This window comes from Leptonotus elevatus, chromosome 1 (assembly GCF_054856555.1).
Source record: "Leptonotus elevatus isolate MCC_2025b chromosome 1, RoL_Lele_1.0, whole genome shotgun sequence".
NCBI lineage: Eukaryota > Metazoa > Chordata > Actinopteri > Syngnathiformes > Syngnathidae > Leptonotus > Leptonotus elevatus.
Window position 1 is genome coordinate 24,439,055 of NC_141239.1, and position 16,973 is coordinate 24,456,027.

Genomic DNA, 16,973 nt, shown 5'->3' on the forward strand with positions numbered 1-16,973 from the left:
TCTACTTGCTCGTTTAATTCCAGACTTGATGGGTGGGCACGCCCTCCCATTACAAAGTCAATTTTTCATATGTCCTCTTTAAGTTAAAAAGACAAAATCAGTGAGATCTCTTTACCGCCATCTACGGGTTACATTCAGTCAGTCGGTTTCTTACCTATTGTATTTTTTGACATAAATGCACAACTTTTAGCCTCTTATGGCGTCATGTGACAACACTGTGAAGCGGAATACTGCCAACAAAGCGCATTTACTGGTTTTCATTTACCCAAGAGACAGCACATGCACGTCACTGCTCGCTGTAAATAAATGGACACATTGTAAGCTAACTACGAGTGTGGCCCGAGTAGAGCACAAAAGGAAAATCCCTTAGCAGAGGTGGGCACGTCACTGGAGATGATGTATGTATAACGTCTACATTTTCTTCATGTGATCAAATAAATGCATGAGAAAATAGCAGCCTAATTACTGTTTACCTCAGAAATTGATATGCGCAGCGTGCTAGTTCGACCCCTAGGGGCGGGGGTAAGGAAATCAAGACGTACTGACTACGGTGCTTTGTTGTGATATGTTGCTTACAAAAATGACCTGCCCTTTCCTATATAATTGAAAGAGGAAGCACCTTTTCTTCCCTCCCTCATGACCTGATGAAGTATGAAGAGGCCTCAACGCTTTTCTTTGTTCGGTGTCAGCGATGGCCAACAGAAGGTATTTGTGTGCTTAATGCTTGTTACAATAAATACGGTGATATAACCAACTAACGTCTGCTGTCAACGTACTTGAGAGAGATTACAGAAGTGGGCGTTCGTCAAGGTTTCCATCATTCGTCAGTCCAATTCATCAATGACAATTCCCAGATCAATTAGAACTGACACGGTTATTGATGATTACATTGAAGAACAGAAACCCACTTTTGGCAATGCTGAGTCCAACAATTTTTCCAAGTTTCTTGTCAGTCGTCAACAAAATGAGCGTCCGTCATTGACCGATTGATGGACCTTCCACCAATATTGATGGAATGCCCACCTCTGCCCCTTAGCAAGTGTGGCGTGTACACTCGTGCATTTGGGTAGATGAAAGGCGGGGAGCGGGACAAGTGCATCTGCAAACATCGAGTAGGGAGGGGCTACTTTTTTTTTTTAGGTGCTATTTTCCAAGGACGGAGCCAACGTGCAGAGAGAGGCGGGATGGGAATGTGACGGAGGCGCTAGTGGAGGGCTGCAGAAGTTAAGGACGGGATATACAGTATTTATGTATTGCGCTGGGCGGCTAAGACATGTCCACCCCCCTCTCGATGCCCACATATTTGAGGGCGTCCGCTTGGCTGTATCTGCGGAAGGAAGCGAAAAGCCGCAGTCACAACGCAGGAATTCAGAAAAATGCCATAGCCTATTTCGGGGTTTTCACTTACAACTTGCTTATAACAGATTATCTGTAAATTCAAAGACAATATATGTAATGCTTTTAAATACATTATTAATGCCACTTTAAGACCTCCCATTCACTAAATCAGAGTGTGTGATATGGACTGAATATTCCATATATTCCATGATAGTTAAAAAAATATATTTTTTTTTTGTATGTATACTGAATTTATCCAGTAGATCATAATTATAGTAAAAATAAGTACAATTTTAAATAGAATGTAAATTAAAATCTGAATAAGTTCAAATGAAATTAAATGAATTACTGTAAATGTAATTTTAAAATAAAATATTTTAAAACAAATGTAATTATTAAAAACTGAAGAAAAAAATGAAATGGGTGATGTAGAAGTAAAACTCAAAACAAAAGGCGAGAAGCCTTACCTGTAGTCGAAAAAAAGCTCTTCCCCTTGCATGATGGACCGCTTGGCAAAAATCCCGATGCGATGGTCTCCATTCACCATCACCACTGCAAATGCAACACACCTTAAACATTTACTGACTTTCGACGTCTATCTAAAGTGGACATAAAAAGTCTACACACCCCTGTTGAAATGTAAGGTTAATAAGTATTTTACCTTTGGCGTAGCAGTTGGGATTGACCGAATGATTGGCAAAGCGGATTTTGTTCCCCTTCCTGGTGGCATCAACGACAAAATCTGCAAAGCGGAAGACGTTAGCATGACTTCAACGGGGCGACTTGATGCCTTGTAAGCCCGACTGAATACTTGCCGTTGTTCAGGTTGAAAAGGAAGCTGGACATGTATTTGTCATAGATTCGGCCTCGTCGGTCCGCTTCGTCCTGCGAGATGAGCTGCAATGTGAAAATGACCATACAGACGATTTTATAAACCTTTGTGGAATGCCACGATGGAGACTGCTGGGAAGTTGGAAATATCACAATTGGATGCCAGTTAAAAACAAAAAAAAAACAAGCCGTATCAGTATTAAGCTAGTTAGCAACACTAAACTTTTTTTCTCTGTCCTTTTTATAGCCCCACAAAGCCTGTCATCAGTCAGTGGAGATGCAATTTAACCTGGTAAAATATATCATTTGTATTAATAATTCAAACTAAATCTCCACATCATCTAGCGCTGCCGCCACATGTTAAAATGTAAATACAGGAGACCTGCGTGTCTCATTCTAAATGAAGCTCTCGATTCAAATTCATTCAGTACTACATGGAAGTGATGAGCTGAGGAACTCTGGATTTTTGAGTATCGTTTTTTTCTACAAGGTATTGTGAAATTGACAACTTCCCAGTTCTCTACAATGCAACCTGATAAAAAGAGAAGTTTAGAAATTGCCTGACTAGCTTTACCTCTCCGCAATACTCTGAGATGAACTCATTCTTCTGCACAGACTCTTTGATGAAAGTGCCCCATCCGGCGACGTCCGACGGAGCCAACAGGAGGTGCTGTTACAGGTACATTAACACTGTCACAACCAGGCGCACTGTGAGAGTCCATTTCTGATATAAATGGCATTAGTTGGATATTTACAAAACATGTCCCCCCTAACGATCCAATGTTTTTCCTTGAGAGTCTACAGCAGACATTGGGTTAACGGTTAAGTATGTCTAGCTGGATTTGCACAGGATTGGTTTCACGGTTTCAGAGACACAATTCGGATTTTTTTCCCATTTTGTACACACTCGTTTCGGCATAAACAATACTAATTCATCAAAGAAAAACTCACAGGTAATAAGAGACGCTGATTAGACGGCGTGATTAATGCACGGTGTGCCTTAGGCTGTCCGCAAGAAAATGCAGTTCAATCACGCAGCATAATGCCACAGAACCCAATTATAGAGTGATAGCCCAATTTAGTGTTTTTTTTATATTCAACCTAAGGCACACCTGTGCAATAATCATGCCATCTAATTAGCATCTTGATAAGCCACACCTGTGAGATTGATGTATATCATTTTAGCAGATCAAAAGCGGAGGCAGTTGTAGGTGGTGTCAGACAGCCCCCTTAACTCTGTACCTGCCCCCCCCTCCTCCCCGTAGCCCCCCACCGACTGCATACGAAGCAATAATAAGGTTTGTGCTACATGTGTTTTATTTAGAAGTGCTCACTAACACATTATAATAACACCGTAAAGTTCAAATCCAGCGAGCGGCTGCGTGCTGCGTGCCGTGCGTACCTTTTTGAGGCCCCTCTGGATGCTGCAGTTCTTGCACGACACCACTTTGCTGTCCCAGTGGTCGGCGGCGGCGCAGGTCATGCACAGGTCCGGGTCGCACTCCCTCACGGCCAGGTAGCAAGGACACTGCTTGGTGTTGCACTGGGTCTTGCACCTGCAGCCCGGGAAGCGGTTCTGGCCTGCGGTGCAGAGTTGAGAGTGAGTGAGGAGGACCCCTGCTGGCAGATATGCCCAATGACAAGTTTGCAGAAGCGTAACGTAACAGCCCGCGGGTGGGAGCGACCAAAATGTCTGGCCGACAGCCTCCGCCTGCGGGGAAAGAAGAACGTCTGCTGTCTCACCATTCGGAGCCGGATTTAAATGTTCCATCTGCCGCATTGTTTAGCCTTAGCTGTCAGAACGGTGCTGACGTTGGAGCTGATGTTGTAAATCAGGCACAATGCCCGTCACATCTCTTTGATTCCGCTCCAGGCCCTTTCGAGCGCACACATTTGCAACTTCCTGTTTGGCCCGAGCACCCTTCTGCTACGGGAAAAAGGCGGTGTGAGGGTCGGGTGCGGAGGGACGGAGGGCAGCAGGCTGACTGAATCACAACACATGCACACTAAACCAGCTTTTCTGCACTGTTTGTCCCCGCTCGCCATCTCGTTGGTCTGCTGCAGTTTTTATGTGGAAAAAGGAGGAATGCAGGCAATTTATTATTACGAATGCAGCTGTGTCTGCGTGTGTGAGCCAGAGGGCACTCTCCTCTCCGAAGGCATCATTACAATTATGGGAAGAAAAAAAAAGTCATGCGCTCTAAAAAAATCTGAGAATTTTTTTGTAACATTACTAAAAATACATTTTCTTTCCTTTGGCATGAAATTATCTTGGCAGACCTTCTACATGTTATTCATGATTGAATTTAAACATGTCATGTCAAGTCAGCTTATATGGGAAAAATTAGAAAATATTCGGAAAAAAAATTGAAAATATTACGAGAGTAATTTTATGTCTGTATTTTTTTTGTTATTTTCAACAACAGAATGTGAAAATTCCAGAAGCCACCTGCTCATTCCGACACCAAATTCATCCAAGCCCGCCTTTATGGATCTTGTTTGGTGTATGGCAAACAGAAAAGTAGGCAAAAGAAAAAAGGTCAAATTAACTCACACTCGTGTTCACACTGGCAAAACTTCTCGCAGAAATTCTGTGTGATGACACACGGGCAGGTGCTGTCACACGGGTGGTCAGGATGGTCACATGGCTGGTAGTTGTATACTTGATTGGACGAGTTATCTGGAATGACAGCGCAGACGCCGTCGGAAGAGCACTCGGAAAGAAACTATTAATATAGCCGTGCCGTGATGTGTCAAGCGTACCTTTCTTAAGCTGAATCTTTGCCCATAACCTGCATCAACAAAGAGACAAGAAATATAATTTAAAAAAATATATTATTTAATTTAAATAAATGAGCAGAAAAATTTGTAGCTCAATTTAGTTGTTTTGTCAGCTATATTTGGAAGATTTGAAGGAACATACGGTCATTTCTGGATTACAAGGCGCACCTGGCTATAAGCCGCGCTAGCTAAATTTGGGGAATACTCCAGTTTGTTACACATATAAGCCGCACCCGACTGTAAGCCGCAGGTGTTTTAATGTTACCGCTGCGGGTTCCCGCTACTTTCTTTTCCATAATGAGGGTGCAAATTGTCGTTCTGTCTCTCCTACTGTATTTGGGCTCACTTGGTTTGTTTTGCTCTGCCTGACGCTCTTGCGCTTCCTTTATAGTGCGCCCCCTTGTGATCTGATGGATAAGCCGCACCTTTGTATTAGCCGCAGGGTCGAATGCAAGTGAAAAAAGTAGCGGCTTATAGTCCAGAAATTCTAATGGCGCTTGTCTGGGTTAATTGTGTGCTGTTGTTAGTTAACCATCCGATAATCCTGAATGAATCATCAATCCTGGACTCGTTGACTGTCAATCACAGCGCACACAGGTTAGACTCAACTGCAACCCTAATAAGGAAGGACAAGCTGTATCAAAAAATGAAAATCAGATTCATCGCTGTTTGGCTGAATGTTGCAGTGGCGCATGAAAAGTCAGGCTGAATGATGACACCAGTCAGTACTGTGCAAAATCCCCCCTAATGTTTTACTTGCATAATTTGGAGCATTATTCAGAGATCATCGATCATGTCCGTAATGAATCACAGCAACTTGCCTGTGCTTCCTTTTCTTCTTCTGCGGAAAGATGCCTCCGTCCTCTAGAGGGATGCGATGGATGAGGGCCTCCTTCACCGCAAACGCGTACACCTGGGACACATCAAACACTGGCGTCCGTGTGTGTAATTATATTGTGCAATCGGTGCAGTTGCAGCCATTATGCAACATCCAGGAAGTCCTCTACAAATGCGCTTTTGGGCTCACGTTTGGCCTTCACTTGAGGACGTGCATTGGGTAACAATTGAGGTTGCTACTAAGGAACAGGAAAAATGTTCTCTACCGCATTTCCAACCTTTCCGTCATTTAACCATGACTAAGTTGCGTCTCCACTTGGTCGTTGACTAAGTGCTTGCTCCTCACCCTGACGACAACTAGCATAGTTATACTGTAAAACTAAAATGGAAAAATCATTTCTGTAAATGGAAAAAAAAGTCACGTGTTGAAACGGAAACTACATTTAACGTTTATAAAACTAGTTGTACTTACAGCAAAAATGTCCTTAGTTTTCATTGTCCAGCATTGATTTTAAATGTATTGGTATTTATTTTGGTGTTACTTTATGGATGTGTGGAAAATGGAAATTGACAATACAGTGACCTTGTTTTTTACACTTGACAAATACTCCATATACCGGTATTTTAAAAAAAACAACAACAACAAAACTAATACTAAAAACAATAATAAAATAAAACAAAACATAAAAAAAACTAATAAAAACTAACAAACCTGCTTTAAAAATGAATTAAAAGTAACGGAACTTTAAAAAACAAGTAAGTAAATAAGTAAACATGTGTATAAAAATAACTTTGCGTGACCATGTATTCTTACGCCGCTGCACAAAGAAGTTTGTGCTCCCTCCGTTCATAACCTTAAAATGTCATCTGTCGGGACCATTGTCAGCACAGGACCCCCTGTATTATCTTCCTGACGGTAACGAAGTGTCCAGTGACTAAGTCACAAAATACAGAGCTGAGTGACAACTTTTCACCTCCTTGCAGTTTTTGGTGCCGATGAGGCGAGCGATGGAGCAGAAGTTGTTGAAGTAGGTGCCATGCAGCACCCGGAAGAGCGACTCCTCCGCGCCGCTCCACTCCACCGTACAGCACGACGGCTGCTCCGCTTCGTCGTCGACCGGGCGCAACTTGGTCGGGGTCTGGCAGCGCGAATTCCCCTCTGTAATACACACACACACACACACTTTACTATCACAGAAGAAGGAAAGCAACAACACAATTAGTCACTTTTTTTTAAAGGGGGGTGAGGTAGCAACTCTGCATTCAAGGTGTAGGCTGGCACTTTCCTTTTAAAGTGGAAGTCAACAACCCCCCCCCCCCCCTCCCACCATTGTGACAATAATATGTTCTATGCAGCCACACTAGGGGTGTGAATTGCCTAGTACCTGGCGATTCGATTCGTATCACGATTCATGGGTCACGATTCGATTCGATAACGATTAATCCCGATCTGAATCTATAAATTGATTATTGCGATTTTTTAAACTCACATTTAGAAAATACTAATCAGTAAACTTGTACATGTACACTGTAAGATTTGTATGAAAATTTATTTATTTATCTGAAAATTCAGGTTGCAGTCTGTTTCATGTTTGAACAGCACTGAAATAAAATATTAAGGCTTAATATTCCACTAATATAACATTCTTCCATGCTTAATGTGTAAATTCTAACCCTAAGTAAGACGTTTTGTTGAATATTCCCATAAAAAATGCATGCTAAAAAATCGATTCGGCCGCATATTGAATCGATTCGAGAATTGCACGCTGTAATATCGCGATATATTGCCGAATCGATTTTTTCTAACACCCCTAAGCCACACTAGTCTTAATATGGTATTCTGGTTAATATTGCGTTAGTGGAACATGAGTTAAGCAGCAAAATCCAGCCGTTTTAGGGGGGTGGCCATTTTGCAACTTGCTGTCGACTGAAAATTATATCACAGTTGCTCAGATCTCAGGTAACAACCAATCACAGCTCATCTTTAAAAAAAAAATCATCTGAATGTCATGTTTAGACTAAGGAGGTCACATATAAAATATTATTATCAAGAAATGTTTAAGGTTAACTCCCACTTTAACAGATTTAAGAGCCAGAAAAAATCATATTTAAAATAACTGCTTTTGTTTTTTTAATTCTCCAATTCTAATCCCAGGTGTATCCTTTTATATTGATTTGTAACATTTTAACGGTATGTAACCTTGCCAAGTATTTCTGCTGATATTGGCTGGATGCCTTAAATGCAGAAAGGGTGAGGAATTTATTTGAATGATAAAATATTTGATCCATGTCCCCTGTACCGAAATGGAGGCCAAAAGCTTGTTTTCCCAAAGTGTGATCTCATTGTTCTGGAGGCCGAAACATGTGGCAATGACTTTTAGAGTGGAGGCCACTATTTAATGATATACAATAAAAACGCCACTATAAGGACACACAAAAGTAGCGCAAATGTGACATCCTGCTCCTTTTCTACAAGCTCTTACGTATGAACTCCCACACGCTGAAAGGCACGCGCGACTTTGTTTTGGGAACTCCACATAACCGATGTTCACGCACTCACAGCTCGAGGCAGGCGCGCTGAATGTTGCTTGGCAACGAGCTGAATGCAGCATGCGCTGTCATTGAGTATCTTTATTAATCTGCTCCACAATCTGCTTCCTTTCGCCCCCACGCACACATTAACCCGAAATGTGCGAGAGCGTCTGCTGAGGCGCACGTGACATCCAGGAGAAGAGGCCTCCAGTGAGAGTAGGATGGGGGGGGGGGGGTTGACTTATTTGCCTCCCACTGTTCTCCACATGAAGATGTCAATAGGAATGAAAGCGGACGAGTAGAAGGAAGTGTTTATGCAGGGGCCTGCCAAAGTCTTGATTTTCCTTGGCGAGCGCACGAAGGACGATCTGACTTGGAGGCTGTCATCCGCTGCCAAATGTCACTCTTCGAAAATTGCTGCAGTCGGTCCGGGAGGGAGGGAGGGAGGGAGGGAGGAAGAGGAGGTACTTTTGGGGGGAGGTTATGGTAAATGATGCTCCTTTCAGAGTCATGCGCTGACTCACACAGCTATTAAAATAACTGCGTCTGCACCTGGCAAACAGCCTTTTAGTGGACTAGCGGGACATAACGGATGACCTAGAGTAACCTCACACCCGGCCGGGGTTGCACAGTTCTTAGAATTAGCAGGATTCTTGTTATGACGAAACAACTATTCTTGAATACATTTCAACATGAACACTGCCCTTACTGTAGTAAAATAAGAGAAAAACTGTACTTGATGATTCAATTAAAATGTATTGCACATAAAAGCTAGATTAAAATGCAACCTTAACTCATTCACTGCCATTGACGGCTATAAACGTCAAAAATTCATTTGAACTATTTCTATTAGTTAAAAAAAAAAACTTCACTTTTGTTAACAAGAGTATGAGTGTACAATAAAAAAAATATTGTACAGTTAAAACAGATATAAAATGTGTGATTAATCATGAGTTAACTAGTGAAGTCATGCGATTAATTACAATCAAAAAATGTAATCGTCTGACGAGTTGATTATTAAAAATTCGGGGCGCCAAATGTTATATCTGTTCTAAATGTACAATAAATAAATTAGGTTTTCATACTCTTGTTAACAAAAGTAGCCAAAAATGGTTTAACTAATAAATAGTTAAAATTATTTTTGACGTTTATAACCGTTAATGGCAGTGAATGAGTTAAGAAATGCTTAGACACAAATATTCTTAAAAGATTAAACCCATAAGCATTGTACTGCACTAAAAAGAAATATCCACACGGGTTACCTGAGGAGGACGTCGTTTCATGGTCGCTTTCACCGTCTTTGCTCTCCTCGGCAAATCCCGACGGTCCGGGGCAACTTGCACTGGCGGGACGCGGTTGCTGCTGCTGCTGCTGCCTGCGCCTCTTCCGAGATCTCTGCGAGCGCAATATGTTCTGATCCACAAACTCTTTTGCCCCTTTCTTCACAAGAATGGAGAAAGCGGACAAGGAGAGAAGTTAGCGATACGTCGCCGCAGAAAAGTGCTCAAACGAACGACAGGCACCTGCAACAGGAAACAGTCGGCGCCGCACGGATCCGTCTCCATTCGGATCTCTTTGCTCTTCCTCTTGTACACGTTTGGCGTCGCGTGGAAAGCTTTATAAACAAGCACACTTTTAGCACATACAGTCTATTCTTACAACTGTGAAATGTGAAGATCTTGAATATATGAATAATGCGAGCAAAATATAACCTATCATTTGTTATTCTTATTATTCAATACCCATAACACCATACTGTTGAAAAGTATGTTGAGTTGAGCAAATGAGTACTCAACTCAAAAGTAACCCAATTGAGATGAAATGGCGAACCCAGGGCTGGGTCCCAAAAGGTCCCATCCAGTGTTGGGTCAAGATTTTGATCCAAGTGGTGAAAACTACCCACACTGATGAGTTAAAGCTACCAAGAAATAGGTTACCAGGTTACTAGCATATATGTGGTTTAAAATAATGATCATTCTACGACCATCATTTTCTAAGAAGAAGAAACCTCGCCAGCCACATTTCCGAATAATGTTACAGTACATTTTATGGAAAAAATATAGTCAATTGTCCATCACAGTCTTGAAAATAAAGATAACATTGAAGCTTTATAGTTAATTTGGACTTGGAAAAATTGCATATAAAAATGCATCAAGACATCAAAGTGTTACAATGAGAACACTTAAACAATGATGCATAAAAAAATGCAGCTTTTCATTTTTTTTTTAGGAACTCATCAAAAATAATGCCTTAAATCACTTTTCTGAACTTCTAAGAGGAGCGAGATGATCGTGGTGTGCTTTAAAGGGGTGAACAAGAACTTTATATGCTCGGCTGATATCAAATGGGCCTGATATCTGTAGCGGTGGTTGGGGGTCCCTGCTTGTTACGAATTGGACACGGCATCAGGATGATGAACATCTTACGGTGGAGGAAGCAGTCGTATTTGAAGCATCGCCTGCAGAAGAGCGTGTGGAAGGAGTGCAACGACTGCTCTCGCTGCACCGACTTTGCGAAGGGTCCGTCTAGGTTGGGGGTGCAGAGGGGGGGCAACTTGACCGGGCTGGGCAGTTCCTGGAGGTCCTTGTACCTACACAAAAAAAAAATTGATGAAGGAGAAGCTTTGGAGTTCATTTCAGCCACTTATTGCTTTGCAGTTCAGCTCTTTCAGGTGGCTACAAATGCTCTTTTGAGGACCCCAGCGCAGGCATGCAGGGGGGGGTGGCGTCATTATTACCTCCCTTCCCAAATGTTTGCCTCTTCATGGCGAACACTAAGCAACGGTTCTATTCAGCATTGCACCACCAAGATGTCCATTATTCTCCCCTTACTTTTCCTTCAGCTCCTCAGTGGAGCCCTTGTACGGGAACATGGAAGCGATGGCGGTGAAGATTTTGTCGCTGGGGATCTTCTTGCTGTCAGACGGGTCCCGCACTGTGCAAAAGAGACAGTTTTCACATTTTGTTAGTAAGTGGTTCTGGCACAATTTAGATTTTATTTAATATGTTCCCTTAGTGAATAGCTTGCAAAAAATTTTTTCAAGTACTATTAAGTAATAATTATTAGTGGTGTAAAGCAATTCCATTTTTTTATCGTAATTAATCACATGACTTCAATAGTTCAATTTTTTTCAAGTTTACTCCTGTTAACATAAAAGTGGAAAAAATGTTAAACTAAATATGGCTGCATCTTTTAGTCAATAATACAGTAAATTCATAATAATTCATAAAATTGAGTTAAAATTAAAGAGATGTAGGCCTTTTCTGCCACTAGATGGCATAATTGCATTTGCAAGACATTGGTGACAGCTCAGTGCATTTTTCTTTTCATATTATAAGCTTGTGAAATACAACTTGACCCCAGTCTCCACAAATATATGCATTATTATTAAATGTTTTTACTGCAAAATTTTAACACGGACGTGTCTGCTGCGTTGCGACTGGAATTCCCCGAGTACAGGCTTTCTAAGTAAGGGGGCGGTCCTTAATCGCGCATTTAAAACATTAGTAGCGTTACTTTAAATTAACAAAAACTTACCGTACTAAATTTGACACCCGTATTAATTATAAAAAAAAAGATCCATATTACAAAAGACTGGCATATAATTTCCCCTCAAGAGCCATTAAATTCATCGGTCCTAAGGAGCTAAAATTATACAACTTGCTCTTTTTAATTTTTTTTACTTGCAGCTGTGTCACATCTGTGTCATACAACGGGTTCCTTTTCAAACAGAAACCAAGCAGGGGACACGTTGTCCGCATGTAAACAACACCAGTCCAGGGGTGGCGCTGGCAGTGGCACGGTGACCGGGCAAACAGTGGCGGCCTTGTTGTCTCTCTCTCTCGCACGCTCACGCGGGACAAAGTCTGACGTGACAAACGACGCGCTCTCACCCTCAATAGTGCTCCTCCTCTTTCTGCGGATGAACGGCGCTTTGCTCTCCTCGGAGCCCTCGGTCAAGCTCCGCCTCATCGCTCGCTCTTCTTCCTTCTTTTCAGTCACCGCCGCCGTCGTCGCTTCCTCCTCCTCGTCGTCCTCGTGGTCAGAGTATTGGCTCAAGGCCTCCACTAGCTCCTTAAAGATCTCGTCGCTGATGAACCCCCCCTCTGTAAGGCGACGACGCAAAGTCGATGTGACAGAATGGTGGCGTTAAAATTTTTTTTTTTAACGCACCTCTGTCGCCATGGACGCCGTCGTAGTTGTCAATCAGTTCCTCCAAGAAGGCTTCATCCTGCTCCAATACTTCATCGCCCATGTAGGGGATGTTGTGCAGGAATGTCTCATCCTCCACCTGCAGTATCACAAATCAAACATTAACAAGAAGTCTCTATGACATCAAAAGGAACTATTTTTAGGAGGAAGCATCACGAGACACTTCACTGAGCTTCTAAAATAGAAAAGTCCACTACATTAGGTACACCTGCACAATTTCACAATGGCGGAATTTAAAACGGTTTGAATCTTTTGAACACAAGCGGCATGAAAGGGCACAGGTGTACCTAATGTTTTGGCCCAGTGAGTTGGACTATGTTGTGCGTATTGTTCACCATAAAGTTGTGCTGCAAAGGTGACCAGGAGTACATGAAGGGGATTCCTGTCACCGTTGACAGAGGCCTCATGGCAAGGGCCTGAATTTTGAACCCTGGGAATCCAGAGTCCACGGTGCACATCTGGGGAGAAGCATTTTTTTTTTTTTTTTAATAGACAAATAAATACCTGGCAACCTTCTTAAGGTTCTACATCTTTTCTTGCCTTCTTAGCAGCTACAGGGCCACCTGAGCTGGATAAGGGCACCGACTGGATCCTCAGCTTGGACCATTCCTCATTCAGGATGCCGGTCTGCTTCTCAATCTTGAGCCGGTTGGACACATACACAGCCTGGAGCCAAAAGTAACATTAAAAACACCGGCGGCGCAGGAAGGAATGTCGCTTTGAACAAGCGGCCCCGACCCACCTTGACCTCCTCTGTTTTCTTAAGGCGCTTCAGCTGGCGAAGACGCATGTACTCGGACCTGACCCGCCGACGCCACTCCAGCAGGCTGTGGGCGGGGCCGAGGTATAATGGCGGCTGAGGTTTTGGGGTGGGCGGGGCAATGACGGCTGGCGTTGAAGCGTCATCAGCGCTTACCTCCATGGCTCTTAAAAAAAAAAGACAATACATAAGAGAGCATACTGAACAGTAGCAGGTGCCTGACACAAAGTCATAATTTTAGGTTCATTGCACACCTTTCTTCCATGCGGCGTTGCATTGCTTTGGATTTGAGATCAGCACAGCTTCTAAACTGAAGATAACGCTATTCATATCGTTTAGGAAGGAAAGTCGGGCAGGTCGAGGCACCTCACACTCGAACAGAGTATATTTTTAAGTTATAAACGGAGTATGTGTGTGGTAGGTAGGAGAGTGTGTGTTGCAATCATGAGAACAGATGGCACAGTTCAAGAAGTGAATGTTTATTTTTTACAAAAGCTTATATTCTTCACAATATTCTGTGGTGCTTGAAAAATCATTGAAAATGCTCTACTGATGGCTATATGGGAACGTCTGCTTTGGAAACATGTGGCAGACTAGTCTAGAGAATGTGTTAATGCTTCTCTGTCGCACAACTACAAACGACAATACTGTTGACAATCATGTGACAGTGTTAATCAAAAAGTAAAATGTTGAACTTGTCCGGATCCTATTGCATTACAGCGCCCCTGTTAGCACATACTTTGGCGTCTCTAGGAAACAGCGCCCCCTGGTGATGGCAGAACATACGCGTCACTGGGGTAAAATAAGCCTTCGTGGCCATTTAAAAGGCTACGGACGGTTTAAAAGTGTCTTCGTTTTCGTCCGTCGGCTTGCCAGATAGTGAGCTAGAGCTGGCAAACGTCGACTCGTTGCGTGCATGGCCTTGACACGGCGGTAACACGCACGGTAGTCGCGAGTGGGCGTGCCTCGGTCCGAAGATAAGTGCGTAGTGTTGCATGCGTGCTTGTTTTAATGTGCCTTGCTTAAGTTGCGTGCGCGCGGAAGATGCGTGAAAACGACCTGCGCAACATCTAACATCTGCGTCATACACACACGCGCGTGGACTTTCCACCCGTCACCCGCACATCATACACCACCACCATCGCACCAGCCGTCCGTCACATACCTTCAAATCCACGCGTGCTCTTCGTATGGAAGCTCCTGAGTGACGATCCCGCGTGGATTGGAAGCAGGCGCGTCCCCGCTTATGGACGTGACGCAGACTCAGTATCCGCATGACGAAGGCTGGGTGTCCGAGCGATCCCTCGGCGGCGACTATGCGGGGCCATGCTGCTGCTGCTGCTGCTGCTGCTGTGGGCTAACCTTGTTGTCGTGGGGTGGGGGTGTGTGGAGACTAAGAGGGAATGGGGTGGGGGGCGTCCACAGAGCTGCGCACTTGGCAGAGCAGCAGCGGCGGCGTCAGTAGCAGCAACAGCAGCACGGTGACGTATACGTGGGTCAGGGGAGGAGAATTTATGGTTAAATTGTTTTTGCGCCTTCTGGGGAATGGAGGAAGTGTCGTGCCAGCCTCCTCTTCCTCTAACGCCAACGATTAGTCGTAGATCGCCACTCGTCAGAAAATAAATTACTATACTTCAGAGTCACAAACGCTACGTCCTGGTTTTGAAGCGGGCCATAAAGACAGACTTTAATGGGTGATTACTAGTAATCGATCAGAAAAGTTGGAAGCGATCCAGCAGCTGCTTCAGTCATCAAACACTCCATTTGTCGTTCTGAGATCTTCCTCTAGGGGGCGAGCGAGGCCATTTCCCCCCAGTATACTCATGGAAGAAGTGAAAGCCCAAGAAGGTCCTTTTCGGCTAATGGTGCCTTCAGGGACATAACGTAGAATTGCAACTCATATCTGAAAGCTTTAAAGTGTCACATTCCAATAGGTTATTGTGTCAGTGGCGTTTAACATACATTTAACATATATTACAAAACATGTATTCATTCATCGAGGGACTACGAAGTAATGTCTCTGCCTACAGTGACGTTATTTTCCCACTAACGAGTAGTTTGATGACCCAACCAACCCCTCCTCGCTACCTAAATGAACCAAGATAAGAACACGTTTACCGTGAGTAACAGAAAAATAATTTAATCCAAACAAACAATCCACTATCCAGGCGCGCATCTGATTCCAATCAACAGGATCGTTATCAGATGTATGCAGGGCTTGCTGATGAGCTGATCAATAAACATCCAAAACCCGCAGCCATCGAGGACCGAGTTTGCCCACCCCTGGGCTAGGGGAATGTGCACTATCGTGTAAAAATACAAATTCTTTAGTCCACACGAATACCCACAACATTTTACCATCACCATCTGTCTTAATACCCCAACATTACATAATAAGATGCCTAAAAAAAACATGACTACTTACATAAATGCCTACATTAGATTAAAACACCACCACTACTACTACTAATACTGTAATAATAATAATAATAATTGAGGATGATGATGATGAATCACTGGTATACTCAGCCCTTATACTGACTCATGCAGCCATGCGGTAAAAAATAAAATAAAAATAATCGATATATATTTTCACTTAAAAATGCAAAATATTGGCTATAAAACATTTGTCCCCCAAAGTATTTTTAGATCAGTGAAGCACTCAAGCCACTGAAACGCTATATTTTGCCTTCTAAGTTTTTTTTTTTTTTAATGTTTCACACATTTCAATATTAGATTATTCCATATTTCAATGGCATTCGGATTCTACCTCCATAGGCTTTATGGGTAGTGTAGGCCAAAATAATTAATAAACATTATTTAATCAATAATATGGGTATTTAGTAAAAAAAAAAACTAAAAACATTAGTCCTTAAATTTTCGTTAGTTTAATGGCACTTTGCACGAAAGCTCGAATGTCAAGTTGTAGTCTTAGATGTCACACACGAGGGCGCCGTTGAGCCTCATGTAATGCTCCAGCGTGCCAAACATGCATATCCATCTACAGTGGGTTCAGTATTATTGAGATTGTTTTCACGGCTGTCATGCTAAGCTAACATCACACATGCCTATTGTGGTTTGGACGTTCATGCAATCCTGCTTACTAATTACACAGTGGGGGAAATTGAAGTTTGAGTGTTGATGGTGAACTGTAGCAAAGCCAACAACCAGCGGCAGATAAGCTGTCAAGATTTGAGGCCTTATCAGGAGGAATTTTGATTGTGCTTAATGTCAACTGGGCGTGTTGCTTTTGGCACTTGCTGTTGGGAATCTGCAACGTGTTGATGCAACGCCCAAGAGAGACGGCAAGCATGTGGAAGTACATTTGAATGATGGCAGGCTGAATTGGTGCAAGTAGGAGATATCAGTCAAAACCTTTCACTACTGGAGTGGAAATCTGTCCGCTTTGATGCAATACGATGTGGCCAATATGTCGATTTGACACTGGAGCAATAAATATATCTTTAAGTGAAATTTAAGACTTCATTTAATGATGTAAATCAGTGATGCTGAATGCATGTTGATAACACGTGATGGTATATTGTTTGGTTTCTAAATTGAGAAGCATCAGAACACGCAGGCTATATTTACTACACATGCGTCCAGTTGTACGGCGGTCTAACATTTGGACAGCTTCGTCAACGCTATCAACATTTGAATTGCTGATTGCCTGTTAGGCTAC

General features: G+C 42.8%; 2 protein-coding genes across 2 annotated transcripts in view; one reads left to right on the forward strand and one right to left on the reverse strand.

The window, feature by feature from the left end:
- Nucleotides 1-15,640, reverse strand: ezh1 (enhancer of zeste 1 polycomb repressive complex 2 subunit). Its single transcript, XM_086086596.1, has 20 exons — nucleotides 14,457-15,640; nucleotides 13,274-13,457; nucleotides 13,072-13,197; nucleotides 12,867-12,989; nucleotides 12,493-12,610; nucleotides 12,213-12,425; nucleotides 11,151-11,253; nucleotides 10,746-10,909; nucleotides 9,843-9,934; nucleotides 9,582-9,759; nucleotides 6,762-6,946; nucleotides 5,772-5,863; nucleotides 4,933-4,961; nucleotides 4,724-4,849; nucleotides 3,572-3,750; nucleotides 2,744-2,839; nucleotides 2,154-2,235; nucleotides 2,000-2,080; nucleotides 1,806-1,890; nucleotides 1-1,327 (listed from the first exon to the last, which is right to left on the reverse strand). The coding sequence occupies exons 2-20, from the start codon at nucleotides 13,451-13,453 to the stop codon at nucleotides 1,267-1,269; spliced, it is 2,313 nt and encodes a 770-aa protein (XP_085942722.1). The 5' UTR covers nucleotides 13,454-13,457; nucleotides 14,457-15,640; the 3' UTR covers nucleotides 1-1,266.
- ramp2 (receptor (G protein-coupled) activity modifying protein 2) overlaps nucleotides 14,720-16,973 on the forward strand; it is a 15,760-nt gene continuing 13,506 nt past the window's right edge. The window contains exon 1 of the mRNA XM_086086612.1: nucleotides 14,720-14,772. The gene's annotated coding sequence lies outside the window, so the exon portion shown is untranslated. The remainder of the gene's footprint in view (nucleotides 14,773-16,973) is intronic.